This window comes from Lates calcarifer, linkage group LG5 (assembly GCF_001640805.2).
Source record: "Lates calcarifer isolate ASB-BC8 linkage group LG5, TLL_Latcal_v3, whole genome shotgun sequence".
Taxonomy (NCBI): Eukaryota; Metazoa; Chordata; class Actinopteri; family Centropomidae; genus Lates; species Lates calcarifer.
In genome coordinates this window covers 14,606,885-14,619,890 of record NC_066837.1, presented here as the reverse complement: position 1 = coordinate 14,619,890, position 13,006 = coordinate 14,606,885, and the positions used below count along the sequence as shown (strand labels likewise).

Here is a 13,006-nt window from a genome sequence, read left to right as displayed (position 1 = left end):
TAATTTAATGCACTTCTATTCAAATTCAAGTAAAATCTCCTCATAGTCTGCTGGCTGCCCCTTCTGGGTGAGTGCTGAAATAACAGGTGTTTCTTTTCAGCCCAGGCTCAAAGAATTAATGTTACTGTCATGTTTTAGGTTTTATTGCAAAAAAAACCCAGCACATTCATGACCCTTATTCCACCCGTAGTTCATTAATTTTCATCACCCATATTTTGAAAAGATAAAACTGTGGCACAGAGATCAAACTATATACAAAGCTAGTTACATGATATTGTAACATGATTTTTGAGATTCTACAGATTATATGGCATGTGTACATATTGTGGCTGGTGTCTTGATCTATTTTTTTAATTAATCATATAGTCTATTAAATGTCAGAAAAAGATAATGTCCATTAACATTTCTCATGGTGCTGGTTAAACCAACACCAGAGACCATATCAATATTCAGTTTACAAAGATCCCATATAAAAGAGATTAAATCCTCACATCTGAGAAGCTAAAACCAGAAAATATCTGGCATTATTCCTTGACGGGCAAATTAATCATCCATCAAAATAGTTGGTGATTAATTCAGAAAGGATTAGTCATATAAGCACTAACACAGACTGCAAAAAATGTGAGCACAGTACCACTTAAAGATGGTATAAAAATCTGATGAAAATTTATTAAAAATATTTTTTTCTAAATTAAAAGAAAGAGTTAAAAATGTATTCAGCCTGTACAAGATAAGTTCCATTAATAACACATGGGTACATCATTTTCACATGGTTATTTTAATATCATTTGTCAAATGACAGCTCTGTACATTAGGTGACCTCCATCTCTCATTGTGTTACAAGTCAGTCAATAACTGCCTTTACATATCAGAGGTCGTTAAGGGTCAGACTGGTGACTATAGGAGGCCAACTTGAGCTTCCTCACACTTCATGTGTTCATCTGTTCACACAACTACTGAAACATGGGGCAGTTCTGCAGCGCCTCAGTGGCAGAGCTGTACTGGAGGACGTTGTCATAGAAACGAGTGAGCTCTTCTCGCATGTCCTTGGCGCTCTTCCCTCCTGAGCCCCGGTACTTCATGGAAAGCAGCTTGGAGCACAGGTAGTGGAGCCACAGCACATTGGTATGAGGGTGGAAGTCACTCCAGTTGTTTCTGAGGCAGATAAAAAAAAAGAGCAGCAGAAAATGAATGAGTCATGACCACAGTTATTCAGAAGTGTGATACTGTAAATTAGTAGCTGGGAAACCAGACCAGACAGCGAGCTCGTGTTTATTCGCTCTCTCAGATGTCACCGTTGATAACACCTCTTGAGCCAAGATATAAATTAATAAATTAGCGGGATGATCCGCAGGAGGACTGATGGTGTCTGTTTGAGGAATAGTTTTGACATTTTGGGAAATATCTTATTAAAAGAAAAGAGAAAGACTTGATTGAGAAGATCAACATCATCTTCCTACCTGTCCTGTGAAGCTAGATCCAGAAGACAGTTAGCTTAGCTTAGCATGAAGCCCTGGAGGCAGAGGGAAACGTGCTAGCCTTGCTCTGTCACAAGGTAAAGACCCAGCTACTAGTAACACTCATTGAGCTTTAAAAAGGTGCCAGTAGGATGGATATATATTTATTCGTCTTTTGTCCAGAGCCAGGCTAGTTTGTCCCTATTTCCAGCCTTTATGCTAAGCTAACCATCTGCTGGCTGTAGCTTCATATTTAATGGACAGATAAGAGATTGGTATCAATCCTCTCCTCCAAGTCTCAAATAAGAACATTTCCCAAAATGTCAAACTATTTCAAGACATAAGACATATCCCAATGAACAAAAAAGAATTAAAAGAAACATCAGTGTCAGACTTTCTAGATGAAAACACATCCCATAATAAGAGAAGCCTGACTGTTTGAAATCTCGAATCAGCTGCTTTGATTTTGTGGACATCATATTGATTCTCCAGGCCAAAGTCAAATCAATAAGACGTCCACTGAGTCTGTTATCCCTCTTGTTATAATGTTTAATAGGATAAAGCTCTTTTTATATGATTAATCAGCTCTGTCTGACACCTTTACAGCACAGAGACACTTGCGTTGAATGTCACAGTGGGTGTTGTTGCTGAATTAGTCACGGACACGTAAATAACACCGACCCATTCTCCTGTCTCATCAGTCTGTAGATATCAAACTGGTAATCTCCCTGGCCCATGAAAAGCTCCTCATCGTTGGAGATGTCACAAGACACCGTCAGATCATCTGGAAACAATAAAAACACATGCTGAGTGTTGTCGTATATTCAGTGCATAAAACAACCCATTCAACTAGGGAGTGGAAAAATCTCTGACCGATTTCTAGTCTGGAGAGAGAGTAGTCAATGATGCGGACCAGCACCCCCCTGGTTTCCAGAGAGTGGGTCGTTCCGTTCAGGAGGAAGCTCCCCTTCTTCTGTTTGGTTGTTTTGACCAGCACATTGCCCCAGTGGAGATCCCTGCAGTAAACAGCACGGGGGGGTGGGGGACATAAAGGTCCAGTTACAAGACACCAACAAATCATCCATCACACTGACACACACACACACACACACACACACTGACACACACACACACACACACACTGACACACACACACACACACACACACACACACACACACACACACACACACACACACACAGCTGCATGCATCACTGAGTTAGCTCACACCTCATGTTAGAGACTGAATTTCACATTTCACACCTGCTGTGGCAGCTGGAGTTTAACTCGATCAAATTTAATGTGAACAAGTTTTACAATATTTCTGCTTGTGCTATTTGATTGTATATTGTAAGTCAACTGTGTTATCGAAGCTGTTTGTATGAAGGATCCACTAAAAAACACTAAGCTGATTAATATATTAGTTGATCAACAGAAAATTAATCTGCTATCATTTTGACGAGTGATGGAAGATGGTCCTAGCTTCTCAAATGTGGATTTTAACTGGTTTTCTCCTCCTTTGTCACAGTAAATTAAATAGAGGATTTTGAACTTTCAGGAAAATGGTGATGCCTGACATTCTATAGACCAGAGTTGATTGAGGAAATTAATCAATAATGACAATAATCTGTAATTTATAGCCCTAATTTAGTTTACAGTTATTTTTTAAGGTTGCCTGTGGTGTTTTTGATATCTAGTAGCACTGAGGAGCTGTTTCAGTATGAGTGGGTCTCTGTTTTGTTCATTTCAGATGATGATGATGATGATGATGATGATGATTCACAGTCATATCACTGTTGTCGCACTATTAAACACGCCAAGATGTTGTAGCAAAGGCAGGGCAGATGACAGTGGATGTAACACGGATGTAAATGATAGAGAATTTAAAACAATTTAAAAATCAGTTGTTTTATGATGAAGCTCAAGGATTCACACAATACATTTTAGTTACACAGTTTTGGCTTTTTCTTGGTGCGCACAAGGCCTGATGCATAAATACTAACACAGCAGCTGGTGATTTTGTATGCCTGTGTGTGTGTGTGTGTGTGTGTGTGTGTGTGTGTGTGTGTGTGTGTGTGTGTGTGTGTGTGTGGTGTGGTGTGTGTGCTTTACCTGTGTTCAAAATTAAAGCTCCTGCTCAGCAACAGCCAAGGCAGCAGTAACTTGATGAAGGATAACTCTTTGCCACCCCCAAAGACGCCAGCTTGATAACACAATAGATGCTTGAATTAAAGACTTCATTCCATACAGCAATCACACATTTCATAGCTTTAGAAAATACACGTTTTAATGTTTTATTTAATGAATGCATTACATTTGCAAAAGCTAAGCTTAGCATCTTTGTTCAGCATCACCTCCAACATACATATTATAGTTGTGACTCACTTCAAGAGCATGCAGGCTCTTCATTAATGTTTGAGCACATTTTTGCTGCCAGTGCGTAAGTGTAATGAGCTAAAACTAGTGCAATGAGTGTAATGCTTCTGTTTGAAGACAGTACTTGAGATTCTGGCTACAGTAGAGAGTGAGATATTTTGAGCAGTCACTGAAATGACTGATAAATGCTTAACGTCACAGAAAAACACAGTATAGCACACAGGGGAGGTATTAAGCAGACGATGTCGTGATGTGGTGCACCTACCGTTCCATTGCTGTTCTCTAGATCAATACCTCCAAACTCAAACTCCAGGATTATGAACAACTGATCCTTTTCAAAGAAATCTGTGCAAAGAAGGACACAGAGAGACCCAATGAAACAGACAAACAAATATCCTGGTCCTATGAAGCCTTGCATTGGATCAGATTTGAAAGTTTTAATCACAATGCTGATCACCTGGTCTGTCATTCTCAGAGCCTTTCTTTTGGTCAAATGTGTCCCAGGCGTTCAGGAAATCTGTAGGGTAGCAGCCTCGAACGCAGTGGAGACTATGAGGGAACAACACATCAAATCACGCTGACACTCAAAACTGCTGAGACGCCAACAGACAAAAAGACAAAGGACCAGAGAGAGAGAGTGCTTACTCATTGAGTCCGATAAAGCTGTGAGTCTGGTTTTGTTCCTTCTCTTTTAGACTGCTCAGCTCCCTGGCAGGAAAACACACACACGCACCACGCACCACGCACGCACCACGCACGCACGCACGCACGCACCACCACCCACACACCACACACACACACACACACACACACACACACACAGTTTGTGTAATTGAAACATTTAGGCCTTATGAATAAGATTACCTCAACTAGTTGAATGCACATGTGTTAGTTGCAGGCTGTGTTATGGTTTCCTGGCAAATTGAGCACCGTAATTTAAAGTGTACTACTCACTTTGAGATAATAATCTCATGTAGGATTTCCCCAAAGGTTTTCTGGTTCTCTCCGTTCACCTTCTCACTGCCCTCTACTGGAATTATCTGTAGAGACACGAACATATTTTATATCATTGAACAATTCTGTGTTTTCTCTGTGTTTGACAAGCCTAAACAAAACTACATATAGAACTGTTTCGCTGTGGTACTATTTTTAAATTTAACATGACAATCCTGAGTGTGGAGGATCACTCTTCACTTAGGAAAACACTTGTGATGCAGTGTGGTTTATATCATATACCACAAATACACAAACACACGTACTTTGAGAGCAACAGTGTCTCCTGAGGCGTTGGTGGTGGAGAAGACCTCACCAAACGTCCCCTCCCCGATCTTAACACACCGTTTCATGCGGTGAGGGAGGATGCACTCCTCCCAGGGCAGAGGACGCTGCTGACCACACTCAGCGTACACCTTCTCTGCATCCGACAGATCTGAATCCTCACACACAACCTGTAACAAGAAGAGAGGAGGTGACGCACATTCACAGGCCGGGGAAGTGTAATAACTCATTCACAGTCAGTAAAAACAGGGTGGATTTTCACTCCTGTCCCGTCCCACTCCCACAAAAATAATCCTGCCCCGTCCCATCTCGTTCCTGTGTTGTGTTTTGTGGGTGCAGTTTGTCAGTTCTGTAAGGCCATCTTCCCTCGTCACTCTATTAAATTCAACTATTGTGATTATTATTATTATTCCTGGTCCTGCCCAGTCACACGATGAGTAGTGAAATTGGGAATCATGTGACCCACAGAATTCCCAGAAAAAATGGGCCAGACATGTTTCCACTTTAACCAGTGCAGCCGCTGTAATGGTTTGTTTTTTAACTTGTGATTTAGTGTGTACACAAGGTGTTAAGCCAAATGCCAATAGATCATGACAGTTCCTCATCATCAGGTATGATCAGGCAGTGGCAGCAGTGACTAAAAATCCAGTAATTATAAGAAGCATAATTAGTTAGGACACCTGCAGTTATAATGATTGGTCACTAGTTAGCGTGTGATACATCATTCGCACAGCGTACAGAGTGACGTGTCAGAAATATTTTACATGTTTTAAAACACCTCAGAAAAGATTGTAAACTCTGGAACAGCCGGAGCCTCTCTTCTATACACTTGTATATTTGGTAGCACACTAATTTGTCTAAAACAATTCCAATAAAAACTGAAACATTATAACACTCATAAACACAGAATTTACTGCAGAACCGTCTAGTTAGGTGTACTAAATTAACTGGCAGTGTGAGCGTAAGTGTGTATCTAAGTTTAAAGCCAACAAGGGGAGCTGAATGTAATACTGACTGAAATTAATGACAGCTTTTACAATATATCTTTATACTCTACTTTAAGACAATTATTTATTTTGTATATTAAAGACAAACTATTTGTTTTATGTGGAAATGTTGCTGAACTAAGTTCTGTTGCATTGTTTTCTCAATGCAATGATAGTTAAGTATCTATATATCCAACATGGCTGCTTCATAGTTGCAGATGTGTACTGGTGTGTTGTACCAGAGAATCATGGTACAGCTGTGACTGGAGGTGTTTGGGGAGTGGTGTCCGCAAGGGTGTGGCAAAGAGATCCTGGCTGATGTCTGCTGCCCCAGCCGTCCGTCCAGGTGAGCCCGACAGGTGTAAACTCCTCGGAGTGAGTAGCACTAATGAGAGGGAAGAAAAGTTTGAAAAATGAGAGGGAGGATGGAGGTTAAGGACACAGTTATTGAACTTTAAATTAAATGAAAAAGATGCGTTACCCATGCCTTTGCGATGAACAGAGAGGGCGGCCTTGAGTCGGCTCCAGGTGTGCGTGTTTGGCGTTAAGTCGGCCAACAGAGACGAGAGGTTGAGCCGACTCCCTCTCACTGGGGTGGAGAAATTCATGGTGGCTCCGAGCTCCTAAACACAGAATGGATATCACAGATTGTCAGTGATGCCTCAGCTCCACCTGTGGCCATTTTAAATCTTTATTAAAAATTAACATTAAATTACAGTTAAGTGGGACTGTTTGTGTATGGTGTGTAAGTTGGTCAAAAAGCTAACCAATAATCAAAACTGTCATTCATTTTCTCATCTGTCTGTGTTTCAGCAGTAATGTTTTGTGCCTCACCCTCGGCTGTTTGTGGTGTGTGGAGAACAGCTCACTGATGCTGCAGTCCACAGCCTTGACACTGGCTGTCCGCAGGCATGTGCCAGCGGCGCCGCCTTTGTTTTTCCAGCGACTCACACTCATGCCGCTCACACATGCCTTCCTGGTTGTCCCAGGTCGGTCCGTAGACATGCTCCTCCTTTTCTTTTCTTTAGGAGCCAGAGACATCTTTTTTCTTTTGGGCTGGATGTCACAGGAGCTCTTTCCAGCTCTTTCTTTGTCTGAGGCAGTTTTGTCTTCAGAACTAGTTGAGCGCCTCTTTTTCTGATTAACTTTCATAGACGCGTCTTCATCACAGAGATTAACATCACTCTCAGATTGGTGGTCTTTCTTTATCTGGTCGTCGCTGGCTGAGTCTGACACAACTGTGGGTGATTTAAGCTTTTTGTCTTTGAGCTGCAGAATTTCTTCCAACTGTGATAAAGTTGCTCTCTTTATCCTAACAGTGAGTTTGTCAGACTGACATTTTTCCTTCAGCATCGTTGTGAGCACCGCTGCCTTTTCCTCCATTTCTGGATCACTGGACTGTGTCTGGGCTACTGAACATCCACTGTTTACTGACCGTCGAACAAACCCTGTCATTCCCTCTGTGGTTTTTCCTGAACTTGTGAGATCTTCTGGGTCATCGGCCTTACATGTGTGGTCATTTTCAGACTTGTTTGCATCTGGATTAACAGACCTATCACCATGAGTTAAACGAGCCTCTTTCTGCTGCGTGAACACTTTGAGTTGCTGAACAGTCAATTGTGACAAGGCCAAACGTTTGACCTGAATGCTGCATTTCTTAGCAAGACATTTGCCCTTTCCTGCTGCAGCCTCCTCCTCAGTAAACAGTGTTTGTACGGGGCTGTTGGCTGGTAATTGTGTGCCCATAATAAACTCCACGCTGCTCTCTGTGAGGTGGATAGATTCATCATTAAATACTGATGCTGATGAGTATTCAGCTGACTGCTTACAGTCATCTGAGGCTGCCTGCTCAGGAGAGTCAAGACTATTTACTGACTGCAAACAATCTCTCTTATTTGTCACAGATAAATGAAGATTAAACGATGCTTCTGAAGACTGCAAAAAGTCAGTAGTTTGACCGCTGTCCACACACAGTGGATGTTCATTTGTTTGCTGGCTGTGAACCGAGCTTGAAAGTCCCAAACAGGATGAATAGGTTGTTTGACTGCAGAGCTGAGTCACAGTGAGGTTGTCTAATCTCTCCAGCTGCACTGTGCAGAGCTCGGTCAAACATTTCTCCTTCAGAGCCTCTATCAGCCACTCTAACCCTCCTGCTGCTGACACAAAGTCACTGCTACTTTCACTGTCCGTAGAGAGCAGATTTAGACTCTGTAATTCCCCACCATTCTTGGTCGCTGAGTTTTCGCTCTGGCCTTTGGCGTCCTCACTACAGCTGCTTCTCTTGTCCATAAATAAATCACTGGAGGGTTCTTCTTGGTGATGCAGGTCTGGTTCTTGCCCACCAAGGCTTGACTGCAGCCTCTCCTCAGAGTGGAGTGCAGAATGTGGCGGGGAGACCGGCTGCCCTGGTGAGGCCAGATCTTCTTGAAATGTGCTCTGGGGGCCTATACAGCTTACCAACATGGACAGAGAGGTGGAGGACTTATCGCTGATGGGAAAGGGCTTAAGATGTGGACGTTTACTCAAGGAAGCTGCTGAGGGCGTAGAGCAAAAGATGGGTTTCCTGGTGCAGGGTCCGAGGCTGTGATCTGCCGACTCATTGAGGGAAATCTCTCGGATGATGTTGGTGGCGAAGCTGGAAGTCCCTCCGGCATTCACTGAGTTCTCTGCACTCGACAGCAAAACTGCTGGAGGGACCCTCCTCCTCCTCCTCTTAGAAGGCTGAAAAATATTACTGGAACAAACGGCTGGAGAAGTAAAGTCGTCTGAGGAGTTGAGTATACTGATGATTGCTTTAGGGAGTTTGGGTTTGATGGCAGCCCCACGTCTGCGGCGGGTTACAAAGCGGCCCACAGAAGGAGGATGAACACTGAGGAGAAAAAAGCAGAAGAGGAAGAGAGCTGAAGGTTACATGATTACTAAAGACACGACTGTTGACATTGACTGATTCCAGACTTGCTCAGTGAGACCTCACAGACTTCGCCTCACCTGTTCTTGTGTTGTTCTTAACAGTGATGATATTAAGATAAGATAATCCTTTATTAGTCCCACAATGAGGAAATTTACTTTTGACAACTTATGCATGATATTTACAGGTCCCTTATTATCAATAAACCTGTGCAACAAAACAGAGAAAAGCAAACATCTTCCAAAATAAATATGTATATATAAATGTATAAATATGCATCCCATGCGCACGCTGCAGAAAGTCTGCCTGAGGCCCGTTGTGGACTTGATGAACTGTGGATTCTGACAGTCTGCATCACTCACTGACTTCCTGGGGACGCACCGCCATTAAGTCAGCCTTAGCAAACACTCTTCAGCTCTTTAATAGGAGCACTAACAACCTGACTGGCTGGGCACTTACCAAGAATCTCTCTTCATTTGCACTGACTTCTTGTGACATTTCGGAGCACACACTGAGTCCTCCTCACTCTCGCTGGTCATTGGAGTCTGCCGGCCTCTCTGCCTCATCAAAACTCCTGGAGCAGCCTCGAGCCAGCTTCTCCTGTTGACATGCAGGGACAAAAATCATTTCAGAAATACATTAACAGTAAAACTACTTCAGGCAAGTGTGTAGTTGTAAGTTCAAAAGCCCAATTTAAAAACAGTTACTCAGTTTCTCATATACATATAAAGGCGCAGCAATAATACAATATCATCATTCATCAGCTTTCAGTGGAACTGTATCATGATATGTAACCACATTATGTTGCTGCTTTGCAAAATTCAGCCCTCTAAATTAATATTTAAAGGCTCTAACTTCTCTAATGTGCAGATGTGATGCTTTTAACCATATCATATTATAAAACTAAAAATGTTCCAGTTTGTGGATTCCTGGTCAGATAAGATAAACTTGATTTGAAAACATAATTTTGGGCTCCAGGAACTGCTGATGGATATTTGTCACTACTTTCACTATTTGATATTGATTTAGAATAGCAAAAATAGATTGCATTCACAACGAGAGGTAGGTATTTTAGGAGCAGATTCTCCCCTCTGTGATTACCAGCAATGTCAAATGTCTGCTAACAGATACTGTTGTAAAAACATAAAAAAGCAAAGCAGAGCCACAACACTCTGCACCTGCTGACAAACCTTTGTGTTTTCATAATGTGCTCTGCTCATGCTTGGCTGTGCACAGACCTGGTTGTCTTGCTCTGCTGAGCGGGCTGACGGCACGGAGGAGAGGGCCTGCTGATGTTCTCCTCATCGCTGCTGTTTACTGGCAGACATGACGCAGCTTTCCTCTTGGCAGGACGGACTGCTTTACCACCACAAACGCTAACCTTCCTCCCTCTAATTAAAAAAAAAACAAACAAAAGATTGAAACCAACAGATGAGCTGGTGGACAGGAAAAGAAAACTCTATTTTGTTAACCCTGAAATGGACAAAATATTTATTACAGAGCTCCAATCAGTAATGCAAATTAGAAGTAATTTCTGTTGTGTTTAGGATCTATAATTGCTTAATTATTTCAAGCTTATTAAAAATGCAGAGAAATAAAATAATGACATTGCTAAAAATGCCAGCTGCGTGTTTGTTCAGACCTTGCTGTCTTGCTCTGCTGAGCAAGCTGAGGAGGAGGAAGAGAAGGAGAGGGGATGAAGATGTTCTCCTCATTGCTGATATTCTCCTCATTAAGGCTTTTCTCCGTCAGACACTTCATGGCCTTTTTCTTGGCAGGACGCGCCGCCCTACGACTGGCAACACTAGCTCTCCTCTCTCTATGACAGGAAAAACAGATTTATATGATATGAGATGAGAACAAGTCGGTCAGGAAAAGCTTTAAATGATGATTAACTTGGAATGTTTGTATTGGATGTAAGTTAAACTAATTTATGTAGTAAGAGATATGCTTCGTCCATAGGGTGACATTGTTGTTTGTGTGTACTTGACTCCCTTTAATTTGTTTAGTTGACTGTGACCAAGATGTGGAGTGAGAGGGATATTTTACAGTTGAGAAATAAATGTGTCAGTGCTCTGCCATAGTTACTGTTAATTTGGCATCTCTGTAATGTATTTCCCTGTGGCTTACTGACTGACATATGTGCTCCGTCAGCTGATATACTATCAGTTGGCAGTTTATTAGGTACACCTAGATAAAACTAAAGCAGTCTAATACAACAGTCCTGTAATAAATCCGATCTTTGTAGTCATTTTGGAGGCTGTAGTTTGCGGTGCTGTTGAACTGTATTAAGTCATACAGAGTGGTGTTTCTGTTATTTAGTCTACTCTCATTGATGTGAATGGGGTGGTGTTGTAGTGAGCAAGTTCAGACATCCCATTTTAGTTTGGACGCAAACTAAAACCCTAAAACCTAAGTAGCTATAAAACTTAATGAAATATAAGATTAAAGACAGATCAATGACAAGGCAGTGCATTAACAGGAAGAGTAACGGCCCTGGGACTCTTGAACATACCTGATCCTCGCAGGTTTAGCGGGTTCAAACACAGGAGACATCGCCGTCCGTCGCTGAGGACGTGCTGTCGAACGCCTGCTTGCGGTTTTCCAGTGAAACCCAGGCGGTCAGTTCACGCCTGTGTTTACCGTACGTCTTCAGAATTAACGGCTTTGCTGGGTTCATGTTTAAAGTTACAGCTATAACCGTGTTAATGTAACTAACTGGGGTTCAAAGCGTTCAAAAGCATTAAGCGGTGTTAACCCAGAGGAGACCAATGCTATAGCTAGGCTAAAGTTAACTGTCAATTGCGCTAACAAAACTATGTCAGCGCCTTTATAACTCATTAACAGAGATCGATTAAACTCATCGTAACACCACCATCTAACTAAATAAGCGTTTCAGCCCGTCTCCGTGATTGATACCGTTATATAATATTATTTTTTGTGTCTCCATTGTTTTCCAGTATGAATCTGAGTTCGCCAGACCCGCTTCTTGTTCAAACCGCTGGGCACCGATGATTGGTCAACGACCGGTGACGGTGACATCACAGCACCACCTGGCGGATTGGAGTAATTACAGCACAATGCACTTATAATGGGATCAAATGGCTGCAGAGATACTTTGAATCATTATATTAAATTATATTGTTATATTATTGGTGTCCTAAAGGCTTCCTTCACAGTTTGTCACCACAAAAGGATATTATCTGTGTCAGTTACATTGGAGGCGCTTAGGAAGGAATCTGTTTAAATTCAAAATTAAGCAAATAGCAAAAGTTACAGCCTTGTTGTTATTATCCTTCCACTGCAGCTCAGCAACACAAAAAAGGAATTATGTACTAAGAAGACTGTAACTGCCTGCTTGATTTGATCAGCTCAAACTGCCTCAGATTAGGTTCAGATAAACATCTGAATACATTTTTTCACAAAACCAGGACTGTGGATTTTGTCCCTCATTGCTCCCTTTGAAAGTGCAAGAGGGAATATTTTAAAGGCCTGTATGAAAAGGAGAAATGATTACAGCAAGTAAGACCTATTTTAATGTTCATATACGGGCCTCAACTTGTATTTTTAAGACTTTATTTCATTGTGAAGTGAAACATCAATAAACTTATACTTAGGCCTACATGTGTACTAATCTTGTCTTGTGCAGTGGTTTTGATTGTTACACTAAAATAAGGACTAAAACTAGCTCAAACTAGAAGCCATTTATGTGAGCAATAGTGTGTGAATGCCATCCTCTCTATAGTAGAGACATAAGACAGATAAAACAAAGAATGCAGTAAATCAGTGTAACCACCAGGTGTCATTATTCTACTAGACTGTACTCCCTTGTGTGCAGACATAGTGTACATCACTCACATATTTATGATATTTACAGAGTATTGTGTATCTTGAGAATTGTTTATGTTGCCATATTTTTTCAGATTTAAAATGTATATAAAATATTGGAAATGTATGTTCTTGGGAAGTAGTGGACACTTATTTACACACACACACACACA

General features: G+C 41.6%; 1 protein-coding gene across 1 annotated transcript; it reads right to left on the bottom strand.

Annotated features, from left to right (window-relative positions):
- Window positions 1-127: 127 nt before the first annotated feature.
- Window positions 128-12,025, bottom strand: haspin (histone H3 associated protein kinase). The gene is given in 18 exon segments (XM_018695861.2): window positions 128-1,155; window positions 2,139-2,241; window positions 2,331-2,473; window positions 3,570-3,592; window positions 3,594-3,632; window positions 3,634-3,660; window positions 4,099-4,178; window positions 4,291-4,382; window positions 4,479-4,541; window positions 4,788-4,873; window positions 5,093-5,281; window positions 6,337-6,482; window positions 6,579-6,720; window positions 6,932-8,966; window positions 9,465-9,605; window positions 10,244-10,396; window positions 10,648-10,824; window positions 11,521-12,025. Coding segments are annotated over 18 exon segments (3,882 nt in total). The 5' UTR covers window positions 11,562-12,025; the 3' UTR covers window positions 128-953.
- Between the last annotated feature and the right edge of the window lie 981 nt (window positions 12,026-13,006).